A 12,211-nucleotide genomic window follows, 5' to 3' on the forward strand; every position below is an offset into this window, starting at 1 on the left:
GGCCTTGTTTCTTCTGTTCTGCAGATGCAGTGTAAAGCAGGTATGTCACTGCTCAAGGGGGCTAAAGTTACACCCAGAAAGGGTTGAAGCACTGACTGAAACGTGACCGTCATTCTGAGCACGTAGGAAGGAGTGCAGGGAATTGGCTGGCATGCCAGTGCGTGAGTGAGAGGAGAGAGGGCTTTCTCTGGGGGCTCATCTCGGCAGCACAGCACCGGCTGCCATGATAACAACTCTCTTGCTGGCAGGAGAGAGCAACTTAAAATATTTGTGTGACGGCACATTTGGACAGGACTGCACACGCATGAGAAACAATAGCTATCTTGTTGAAACAAGAAAGTTTGCTCATGTCCCTTGTGGCACCTTCTGTGTTTTGTTCTGCCCTGATTTTCCTTTTAAATCCTCACAATACAGTTTATCTACATTTCTTCCTCTCTTACCAGCTTTTTATTGTTTGCTTTTCACTGTGTTTATTCTTGTTCTTCCCAAGTCCAGTAGCTCACATTTTGTTGCCATTCTTGGGATTGTAGTGTATTCTTCTGACCATGCACTGGCATCTGGGATATCATTTCCCTTTTCCAGCATACTCTTTCTTGAACCTCTGTGTCCGCAGCTGTAAGTAGGTGAATATTGAAAGCACCCATAACTGGGGTAACAGTGATAAAATGATGGAAACTGGTATTATCTAAACCACAGCAATAACCTTTTCTGTGAGACAATACCTGCTGCTGAGTGTCCTGACTTACAAAGGAGGTGCTTAGTTGTGGTCATCCAAGTGACAGACACTGTGCTGTCAGCTTCCAGCTACCTGCAGCATCTTTTAAACCACCTGACAACTGGAGCAGCCAGCTGCCCTCCGCACCCCTATTCATCTGTGGATACCTCTGAAATTAGAGAAAGAAGGAAGTTCTGGGGACATCGACGGAGGATCAGAAGTACTCCTCTGGGGTCATCCATCAGTCCTATGTTGTGCAGCATGTGGAGTTCCATTTTTATGCCTTCTGACAGTAAAGGCAAGGGCTGATTAAGATGACCTCAGGGAACAGTAAGGGAAATGACCATCCACTGCCTACTGGTGGTTATTGTAAGTTAGAATGATGGCCTGTAGAAGGATACAAGTGCTTCTGGCACTGAGACCATCTTTGAGTCATGATTGATTGTCATTCTTCCCAATGAAGCCTTAACCATAAATAGTAGTAGTGTGTGAAATCAAGTATTTAAAAAAAATAAGCTTATTCCAGACGAGCCTTAACAGTGGAAATGTGACAACAGAACAGGTAAGCAAAACATTAACAAAACAGGATAGTAAAATATACACGTCTTTTGTGTATATTTAGAGTGTGAGAACTGAGGTGATAACAAAATCTCTGGCTATTTCAATGAGAATGTAACCAAAGCTATACATCACAACTACAGAGAAAAGGCTTTTCTCTAGAGAAAAAATCTTACTCAAATTTCTCTTCCTATAGAAATTAACTGAAGCAGCTGCTATTGTTTTCTTTTGTTGTTTTATGAGGTACTAAAAAAGTTTGCTGTACTTCCTATTTTGGTTTTGAATGCTCTTTCAGACTAACAGAACATGGAATAGCTTGATGTAGCTATCCTGGGCATTCCAGGGCCAAAGTCATGGCTTGGTGGTATGAGCTTGGTTTCTCTGCTATTATCTACCAGAGGTGTTTGATCATGGTGATATGAAAATCTGGCACGAGATGGCTGTCGTTCATCTGAAGATGGTGTTAAATTGACAAAACTCTGCTTTCTAATTAAGTCTTTACTCTCCCTAATTTATTAAATATGAAAATGGAACTATCTCATCAAAAACTTACATACAGAGGTAAAGCAAAACCTGTCACTTCCAAGATGAGTACCACAATTCAGAAGGCAGCCAAGCCCAGAGGATAGAAACCTCCAGAATTTTCACAAAGGTCAAAGACTGAAGGGCTCAAAAGCTAGGAGATGCTCTCTGGAGTTTATCCATGCAATCCTTACTCTACCAGCTTGCTACATACACTTGATGGCATACTAGTCTCTCCACAGGATTGTTTCCTTATTTAGTCCATGGTCCCTTCTCACCATCAGCCTTTTCTTCCTTCATAGAGTTTCCCCAGCTCCACACTTCCATATTCCAAAATTTCTACAGGTTATCTCTGTGATACCTATGTACTTCTCAAGCAGCAACAATTCTGTCTCCATATTCTAGAAGTGGGATCATCCATGTTTTGATAATTTGATAAGAGAGATCACTAAATTTGAATGCTCTGTGGCTGATGGTGGCCTTTTGCTACTGTCATATCACTTAGCAGTTCCAGTACAGGGAATGTGTTTACTGAGGGAATCTTTTTCAAAGATCGGCCAAAAAGAGACTCTTTGGAGAATTTTTCCCTCTTGCACTTCTAACAGTTCCTGTGTGTGAACTAAGATTTCTTTTTTATAGCTCAGAAATTTGTGCAATTTGGCCAAATGAGGTATGTTCACAATGATCAAACTTTAAACTTTTTGCTTCTAAGTGCAAAGGCATTACAGCTCCTTAGAAAAGTAGTTCTTAAATAGTTATTATTTTAGCACAGAAAATGTGTTAGTTAAGAATGAAGTCTGGAAACCAGCTGAATGGTTTTAGAGACTGCATACCTCTCAAACAGGGAACTTTTAGTTCAAAGAGGTGAAACTTGACAAATTGAGAAGTATCTGAAAATAGGGCCCAAAAGGAAAGAAAAACTGTCAGCCATCCTGAACTAGCTGCAATGATTCAAACCTTTCTCACAGGTTTTTTTGGGACATGCAAGCCCTGAAAGAACAAACACACTTTCTGAGCAGCTGCCCCAGAGGAGTGTTGGTACAATGCCATTTGACAAAAACAGAATACAGCCTTAGCACTGAGGAGCCCAAAAGCTGATTAGGTGAACAAGCCCATGCTTACTGTCTACTGGCCAGGGAATGCTTATTCTAAACCGCCTTGATAGCTGCTGGCATGACATCTCTGGCTTGACATTTAGATTCATACAGCATTCACAGGGTAAAAGCCACTCCAGCCCCAATCCAGTGAAGGGCGGTTTTTAAGAAACATTAAGAAATGAAACTGTGGCACCAACGCGTGGGCTGTCAGCCAGAGAGAAGAGAGATGCTGAGGTGGTCTAAACAGACCCAGGTGGTTTTAGTAGCCAGCTCTTTAGACCCAGGTTTCAGAACTCCCCTTCTTTGTCCTATCAGGATCCCGATATCAACAGTATAAGGATCACTGTGGGTTTTGTTTTTCCTAGGCACTGCTGTTTCTCATCTGGCAGCATTCTATCAAATGCAGAGCTGCAATGTTGACTTGCATCAGTGACGGATCGAGCCCTCTGGGAGTCGGCATAATTGGAGATCAGCAGTCTGGAATCCTGTCCCTGAAGAATCAGGAAAGCGGCTGTACCTGACACAGAATCAAGCCAGATTCAAAGTGATGGGAATGTTTAAGCTGTGATAACTTTTTTTAAAAATCCCTCTGCTACATAATTTAAGTAAATATTTGTAGGTGTCTGTAATAGGGGTAATTGCTGCATTTCCTTTCAAACAAAAGCAAGGAGTGCAGTTTTCAGTAATGTGAAAGAGAGGCATTCTAATGGATGGGTTTATCCTGATTTTTCTGGCAGACAGTGCTTTTCAGCAGTTCTCAGGTGTCTTTTCTTGCAGCACACAAAAACTAGTTCGTGCCTGGACTTTCCCTTTACTGATGCGAGAACTCCAGAGTAGCTGGCAAGTAGCGAGGCGTCCCCCTTCATCAGAGAGCTGGGATGGGCTGGCTGCATGTGTGGAAAGCAGCAGGGGTAGGTATGAGGGAGTGAACAGGAGGTGTCTGGCTGCAACCACGAGAAGGAGGAATGGTACATATGTGCCAGCAGAAAGGTGACCATCTGTAGAGGAAGGAAGGAGGGTGCCTAGCACTGCTGGAAGTCACAGAGATGAACTGCAGCTCAGAGCGGCTGGATTTGGCATCATGGCAGTACAAACAGACAGCTTTCAGCTTAGATTGAAGCCCAGGTCCCAGAGAATCCGTGAAATAATTTGTAGCTCAAAGGATGTCAAAGAATTATGAGGGATTCCAGGCAACAGGGTGCAGGTGTGCTTTTATTGCTGTGGATGTACAAGACATTTCCATATGTTTTCATGTATTTCTTCCACCAATGAAATAAAAAAAAGAAGTTGGTTTGGGAATTTTGAGAAAACTTCTGCATCTGTTCTTCAATTTACCCCCGTCTCAGAAGAGAAGGACCATATATTCAGAGTGCCCACAAGACTGGTGCTAGAAAAAAGGCTGTGCCAGAAATGTGTTTCTTCTTGAGGGTGGAAGACAGCTGAGCCACCATTTCCATTTTCATCAAGGGGTGAGGCACAAATAGAGCTGGCGGCAGGTAAAGGCACATGGTCCTGAATGAAAACCTACCACTTCCTTTGCAAAGCAGGAGATTTCCTAGTGAAAAAGTGAGTGGAGCAGTGGCAGCTGCTTTTCCAGTTGCCATCCATAGTTCTTGGGGCAGAGGCCCACACCCACGGTTAGGCTGCTCAGGACATGTGCCACATGGACCACCCAGAGGAAAGCCAGAGTCACAGCGCATGTGGTCTGGGACATTTTAGAGCTCTTGGCCCCAGCAGAAGGAAACCCAAACACAACAACAGAGTCAGAGTCTAGCCCTGACAGTGTATCTGTGGGCTTTGGGAGCCCTAGGAAAACAGCACACAAAAAGAAAGAGTAATAATATTAGGAAAAAAAAAATACCCGGCTAGAAGTCTGTAAGGAACTGCTGCATTCCCCAAGGGCTGGCTTTGACTCCTTTTTCTAATTCTAGTGCTTATAATACTTAATGGAGCAGGGTAGGTTTAAAGTGGCCAGTTTGCAGATACACACTAGAGTCAGTAACAGAATGAACGAGAGTTTCTTTTTTTTTTTGCAACTTTCTTTCAGAACAACCTAAAAGGCAGGGCAATGTTACCAATGTTACAACATACTCCTCTTCCTGCATTCCTGCTAAAAATGAAGTAGGAATGGTTTCTGAACGAAAAACAGAGTCTGTGATTTTTAACTTTCTGTCCCTCCCATCAAAGCAGTGATTATGCTGAAAAGGACAATCTGGAGTTGTTTTCTGAGGACTCGTCATGAGATAGTTGTAGCTGGAAGGTTGGCTACCTCACTAATAAACACTTGTACATTTTCCACTCTTACAGTCCTCCTTGGCTCCCAGGCTCAGGGCAGAATGTAGGATAAAACAGATTTGTATCTGAAAACAAAACAAAAATAAACACATACACATACAAACAAACAAAACAAAAAAACCCCAATGACACCCCCCAACCAACCAAACAAACAAAACCCCCCGAACTCTACTAAGCAAAAAGATTTCAGAGAAAATCCATCTGAACTGGATTCCACACTTCTTCCCCAACACCAAAAAAGTGTACAAGTTTCCAGGCTGGAGCAGAAAGGTTATATATAGCACTGCAATTTAATTCACATGACAATTAAAAAATACATGAAATGGTCTTCTTTATGCATGAGAAAAGATTATCAGAGTTTTCCCCTTTTCCTCTTTTAGCTTATTAAAAATGTAACTCCTTCAAGAGTAATAAATTAACTCAGAAAGGATTACTTAAGTGAGACACAGGTTGTGATTAAAGGAAGTTTGGAGTTCAGGAGAAGTCTGTGTTTGAAAAACGTCCTCGGTGTTTGGAGTATTGCGTATGGCTTTTGACAACTAATTTGGGAGAAAAGTGGTAGGGAATGAACCTCAACAGAAAAAGCTCTTGTTTTTTGTCACTTTGTGACATTACTGAAACACTGTTTCCCCTCATTTGTATTCTCCCTCCCAGCCCCCCCCCCTCCATAAGTTTGGTTTAAAATGTATCAAAACAGAAAAGACTTTGAAAAAGGCAGCAGACCTGTCATAAAGGATGACGCTAGCTAGTCGGGAGGTTACACTTCATTATGTAAATCCATGTTTGGGGGTATTTCAAAATGCATATCGTGTGGTTAGAAGCAGCTAATTAGTTCGATAAACTGTACTGGTTCCAAATAAAGTGCACCAATCCGTAACATAAATGCCAGGAGCGTGCCTTCTTGCAGATCTGCAACTTACCTGATTAACCATAACTGTCCCTCTCCTGTACCAGTCAGTCTCACTTGTTGGAGCACTAACCACAAGGCTGCTGGTTCTTGCCAAATCCCACTGCTCAAATCCATCTCATCTTGCTGCTCCTGGGAAAATGTTCCTGCAGCGCTTTCCTGTGGGTAATTCCCTAAAACTGAGCACCCCAAGCTTGAATTCAGATTGGCGTGGAAGGAAATAAAACTTCAGTCTGCACATAAATCCTTCACTTACATATAAAGCCAGTGAAACGGTACAATTTTCTCTTCTTCTTCTGTAATTTACACATGGCTAAAATGATTTTCCTGGCAGAAACATCCATTTCTTAACTGCTTAGTGCCCACACTGGCAGCACCGGGCTGCAGCAACGGCTCCGTAAGTGCCATCGCTCGCTCCAAGAGGAGCTGGATGAAGAACTTGTGACGCATAATTTATTTGGTGAATATAGGCCCCTTTTTGTGCTTGCAAGAACTCTGGGGAAGGCGAGTGGGCTTGGTTGGGTTTTTTTTAATAGTTTGCTGAAATTCTTTAAGGATCTGCTGTGTGTTTGCATGCAATCTCTGTAAGTCAGTTGCTTGTTGAGAAAAGCGTTATAACGTTGGCAGTTCAGGTGCGGGGGTATGCGTGGCCTGCCCAGACAGGGGCCATGCACCTCCTGGGCTCTGGCACAAGCAAAGGGCAAATGTGGGGAAAGCGCTTCCAATGAGTGCCGAGACACTTGTGTAACATCTACGGTTCAGCTGGCTCCAGTTCGCCTAAATATGCCTGAAATCCGCAGCACCTCACGCGTCTGAAATAAAAAGCTAATAGCATGCGTGGGGGTGGTAGTCGTTAGAGACGCGCAAACGCTCGTGAAAAATGCCACGCTGACCGGGGCACCGGCCTGCCGCTCCAGCCTGCAGGGGCGGGCCAGGACGGGGTGGGCCCCCAGCTCCCCTCCGCAAACTTCCCGGGGCACAAACTTTGCCGGCAGTTCCCCGCCCGCCCGCGGGGAGGGTGACAGGGCGCAGCGCGGCGGGGCGCGCCCTGCCCACCGCCGCCCCCTCCCCTTCGCTCCCTCCCCTCCCCTCTGCGGCGCTCGGCGGCCCCGCCCCGCCGGCAGCCCCGCACCGGGCGGCCGCGGCCGCAGCGCCCCCGCCGCGGGAGGGGGGCGAAGGGGGCGGAGGGGGCGGCGGCGGGGGCGGCCCCCCGCGCTGCGCCGCGGCCCGTGCGCGCCGCTCGGCGGCGGCGGCGGCAGCGGGTGTCCGCATCCCTGCGTCCTCCCGCCGCGCTCCCTCACCTCGGCGGCGATCGCCTCCCGCCCCCGCCCTCCCCTCCCCTCCCCCGCACCGCCACACGCACACGCACTCCCGGCGCTGTGTGCGAGGGCGGGCGCCGGGAGACGGGCGGCGAGCAGCGCGCCGGCAGAGGAGACCACCGCGCACACGCACACACACACAGAGACACACACACGCACACTCCCTCCCGCCCTCCCTCTGTGCCTGCTCCTTCCTCGCCCCCCGCCGCCTCCCCTGCTCTCCCCCCCTCCTCCTCCTTTCTCTGCAACGGGCGAGAGAGGGAGAGGGGGGAAAAAAGCCACTTACAGGTATTTGTTTAGTGGATCGGCGGCTTAATTTATCCCCCCTGTCACCCCCCCCACCTTCCCCACCGCCCCTCGCAGTTTGTTTACAAGTATCAAAGTTGTAATTGAGGAGCTGCCAAGGCACATCTGGATATTTTTCTTCTTCTTCTTCTTCTTCTTTGTGTTAGGGACTGATGTGCAACTAATTAAAGGCAGACAGGCTGGTAGCGTCTGCACGCTCAAGCCCCCCCAAATAAAGAGCCTGGTAAGTGACTGGTTTGCTTCCCCCCCCCCTCTCTTTTCCCCCTTATTCTTCGTGGGTTGTTATTTTTGTTTTGGTTTTTTTGTGGTTTTGATTTTTAGGTTTGTTTGTTTCTTTTTAGAGGGGTCGTTTTTTGTGTTTTTCAAATTTTGTGGGTTTGTCGGGGGCTCTTTTTTTCCTGTTGTTCTTGTTCTCTGGGATCGTAAAAGTAGATTAATGCTAGACTTGGGCAATAAAAGGCATCGCTGTATTAATTTATTAATTAATCTGCACCCGCCCCTCCTCCTGAATGTTAAATATGACCTTTGATCTCTCTGTCTTTGGCAGAGCAGATATGCAACATTGAACATGTACAGTCACATTTAGCTTAAGCAGGGACAGAATCGCAAAGCCCGGCTAGCAATTTCTATTTATTTATTTCATTCGCAGAAAAGAGAGCGATAGTTAGTGGGGGAGGGAAATCAATAACTGCGTCTCGGGTACCCTTTTCATGCTCCGGAGATGCATCGATTAAACAATAATGACCCGGTTGGTGGGCACCATCATTTTCTCGCTGCTGGTGGCAATAAACCCTGAGAGGGGATCGCGGGGAGAGAAAAGGTAGCCAGCGAGGGAAGCTCTTGTGGAGAGAAACCACTTTAATGCTGGGGGGAATAGGGCAAGAAAATGCGTATGACTTCTGGCATAAAAGGCTGAACGCTAACGTTTTATTCCTTACCAGATGCGGGGCTTTCATACACATGGCTGGCAAAACTAGTTTTATTGAGTAGTTGTTATCGAGGATATGCAGCTACGTTTTCCTTTCTGGAAACGGGAGAGGTTTTTTTTTTTCTTTTGCTGTATGCAAATCCTTCGCATCCCTCCACGAGACGATGCTTAGCCTAGAGCTTTCCGGGGCAGCCTTTGTATTGCCACTAGACCTCTGAAGGCAGCGAGAGTCTGGGTTTTTCCCTGACGTGGAAACACAGAGGTGGCTCCTGCGGGCTCGGGGTCTTTTTTTTTTTTTTTTTTTTTCCCCCCGACGGAAAGACGCCCGCCGGTCCCCAGTGCAGCCGGGGGTGAGGTTCCTTCTGTAGATTTACGCTCCCTTCATCTGGATTTGTTTACATAAAGCCCGCTTTTTAGTGCACGACGTTGGGAGAAGACGAAGTTTTTGCACTCGGTAGGTTGGGCTGCAAACGGTTCATTAATCTAATTATGATCGTAATTACCGTAATTGATAACCATTTTGAACTAAACATACCGGAGTCTGGAAACTAGACGTAGCCCCACGACTGCCTCCCGAGTGAGCGTTTCTGATCGATAGCACTACATCAGAAAAGATGCTGGAAATATCTGAACTATTCAGGTAGAGCATCTGGAAAACAAAGAGGCAGTGTTCATAAACTGAGGGCTTTTTAAGTTATGCTTATGTTTTGCTTTAGTTCGCGCAGGCTGCCATAATATACCTTCCTCATTGCCATAAACTAAAATACCCCCCTTCACCTCCCGGGGGAAGAAGGGGGTGGTGGGAAATAAAACGGACCCCGTGTCCTTAGCCCCCTCCTAAACTTTCCTAGCCCTGAAGCAGAGAGCCATCTTTCCCCGCTGAGGGCTAGTTCAAGCAGGTACAGCGACGTGTCCTCCCGAGCGTTCCCAGGCTGTCTCTCCATGAAGCTCCCTGCCCCGCAGAGGGGCTCTGCCCGTCTCGGTGTGTGTGTGTTCCCTAGCCCTCCCTGTGCAGACCCCGGCGGCGGTGGCGGGGAATCCTCCCCGAGAGGCTGGGATAAATACTCTGTCGTTAGTACAGCTGCAGGCGCCGGGATCACAGGCTGTGAAATTGTTTAAGTATTTTTTTTTTTTTAACCTAGTCCCGTCCCCCCCGCGGCCCGCAGGCAGCCCCCCCGTGCCCGGAGGCGGCGGGGAGCGTCGGGGGGGCCGGTGCCGCCGCAACCAGCGCCCGGCGGAGCCAGCTGTGCCGGCAGGCAGCTAATGACCGCCGGGCGCAGAAGGACACCGTGGCAGCTGGCGGCTCCCTCCCCCATCCCCCTCTTTTTTCATTTTTTTTTCCATAATTCCTTTTATTTATTTCCCCCCCTCCCTTTTTCCGTGCCTTTTCATTTTTCCCGGTGCTGGTAGGTGGGCAGCACGCGGTCCCCGTGTCGTGTCCCCCCGCCCCCACCTTGTCCCGGGACCGGGCTTACTCTGCCCGGGCCGCCCCTTCGAGCCCTCTGCCCGCGGGTACGGTGGCGTGTGCCCCCCACCCGTGTCGTGCCCCCCCCCCCCCCCCCGGGGTGGCCGTGGGCGGCCGTGAGCGCCCCCCGCGCGCGCGCACCCCCTCGGAAATGACTTTTTGTATTTCAGCTGCGGCAGCTCCCGTGAGGATGCCGGAGGAGCGGCTGCCCGGCCAGGCACCGACCGCGGGGATGCGCCCAGAGGAGGAGGAGGAGGATTAAGCGACCCCCCCCCCCCCCGTCCCTGTCCCTCTCCCCCCGGCCCCCCATCCCCCTGTCCCGTCCCCCCCCGACCCGGCCACCATGAACACCAACGTGTGCGTGGAGAGCGGCCCCAACCCCGAGGCGCCAGGGCTGCCCAAGGACAGCCACCTGCCCGAGGGGGCCCTCAACAGCCTTGTGGATTACAACTCGGAGATGGAGAGGTACCGCTCCTTCGCCACCTTCTACAAGACCAACGGCGGCGCCTTCCCCCAGGCGGCCAAGATCGCTCGCATCACCACCCCCATCTTCCCCAGCGCCGCCGCCGCCGCCGCCGCCCGCATCGGCATGTCCCCCTGGAACTGCGACACCGCCACGGCCGCCGCCGCCACCGCCATGCTCTGGGGCAGCGGCGGCGGCGGCGGCGCGGCGGGCGGCGCGAGGAAACCCTCCTCCTCCTCCTCCTCCGCCGCCGCCTCCGCGGCCGCCGCCGCCGCCTCCTCGCTGCACGCCGGCAGGGGCGGCATGCACCACCGGAGCGACTCGCAGCGGCTGGGCAAGCCCGGCTGCCCGCCGGCCGAGCAGCCCGCCCTGCCCATGGCCAACGGCAACTTCCTCTCCACGCTCGCCCCCGAGCACTGCCGGCCGCTGGCCGGCGAGTGCATGAACAAGCTCAAGTGCGGCGCCACCGAAGCCGAGATCATGAACCTCCCCGACCGCGTCGGCACCTTCTCGGCCATCCCGGCGCTGGGCGGCCTGTCCCTGCCCCCCGGGGTCATCGTCATGACGGCCCTACACTCCCCCGCCGCGGCCTCGGCCGCCGTCACAGACAGCGCCTTCCAGATCGCCAACCTGGCGGACTGCCCGCAGAGCCACGCCTCGGCCTCGCCCGCCTCCGCCCTGGGAGCCGCCGCCGGCGCGGGGGGCGGTGGAGGCGGTGGCGGCGGAGGCGGAGGGGGGGCCGGCGGCACCGGCGGCGGGGCCGGGGCCGGGGCGGGCAACCCCGCCAAGAAGAAGCGGAAACGCTGCGGGGTGTGCGTGCCCTGCAAGCGGCTCATCAACTGTGGAGTCTGCAGCAGTTGCAGGAACCGCAAAACGGGACACCAGATCTGCAAATTTAGGAAATGTGAAGAGCTTAAGAAAAAACCGGGCACTTCGCTAGAGGTCAGAGGAGATGATTTCTTTTTCCCCAGCCTCCCGCCGTCCCTCCTCAACCCCCTGCCCCCGCCCCTCCAGTGCTTCTTGTCTAGCTTCAAGATGCAGCATCCCTTCTCCGAGGCCTCCTTCAGGCTCTGAGGGAGCTCCCGCCGCGGGCGCGGCTCCCCACGGCGCGGCCCCGCCGCCCGCCCTTCTCCGCCCCGCAGGGAAGAGAAACGCCGCCCCCCGCGGCGCCCCGCGGAGCCGGGCCCTGGCCTCCGGCCCCGGGCCGAGGAGGGACGGTCGGGGGGCGCCGGCTCCCGCCCCGCCAGCTCGTGGCCGTTACGGGACGATGCTAACCTGGTTTACCTGCCGTGCTGTTTCCATAAGACTGCTGGCTCTCTCTGGTTTCTTTTTATTATTTTTTTTTCTTTTCTCTCTCTCTCTCTTTTTTTTTTTTTTTTAATTAACGGCAATAATGACGATTCGGGGAGGTTTGTAGGGACGGGGAGGTGGGAAAGGGAAAGTTTTAGCAGAACGCCCGGCTCTCGCTGTCAGAAGTTCAGGGGAAAGCGATGGCGAGTTCATCTCCAGATTGGCTGGTATCAGTTTGTCCTAGACAGGCAACTGGCCATAGAGCCTGGTAGTCGGTGAAACGTGCCCAAGTGATTTCTTTGGCAATGTCTTTTACGAAATAACCTGTTCGTGGTGTATTAAACAC

The 12,211-nt window shown here is 50.9% G+C and overlaps 1 protein-coding gene and 2 long non-coding RNA genes across 7 annotated transcripts in view; 2 read left to right on the forward strand and 1 right to left on the reverse strand.

The window, feature by feature from the left end:
* Positions 1-7,420: 7,420 nt before the first annotated feature.
* LOC127472078 (uncharacterized) lies at positions 7,421-10,436 on the forward strand. Its single transcript, XR_007904860.1, has 3 exons — positions 7,421-7,701; positions 7,866-7,942; positions 10,283-10,436. It is a non-coding gene; the product is annotated as an uncharacterized LOC127472078 (long non-coding RNA).
* LOC127472072 (uncharacterized) lies at positions 8,345-11,275 on the reverse strand. 4 transcript variants are annotated; one of them, XR_007904854.1, is made up of 3 exons: positions 11,206-11,275; positions 9,183-9,296; positions 8,345-9,111 (listed from the first exon to the last, which is right to left on the reverse strand). It is a non-coding gene; the product is annotated as an uncharacterized LOC127472072 (long non-coding RNA). The 4 variants fall into 4 exon arrangements; XR_007904852.1 differs by lacking the exon at positions 11,206-11,275 and adding an exon at positions 11,082-11,172; XR_007904853.1 differs by lacking the exon at positions 11,206-11,275 and adding an exon at positions 10,525-10,643.
* CXXC4 (CXXC finger protein 4) overlaps positions 10,456-12,211 on the forward strand; it is a 212,427-nt gene continuing 210,671 nt past the window's right edge. For both annotated transcript variants that reach the window (XM_051789684.1, XM_051789683.1), the window contains exon 1: positions 10,456-11,517. In XM_051789684.1, the coding sequence (XP_051645644.1) occupies positions 10,456-11,517 (1,062 nt within the window). The remainder of the gene's footprint in view (positions 11,518-12,211) is intronic.

Source organism: Manacus candei, unplaced genomic scaffold (assembly GCF_025592945.1).
Source record: "Manacus candei isolate 608988 ecotype Guabito, Panama unplaced genomic scaffold, ASM2559294v1 h1tg000028l, whole genome shotgun sequence".
Lineage (NCBI taxonomy): Eukaryota > Metazoa > Chordata > Aves > Passeriformes > Pipridae > Manacus > Manacus candei.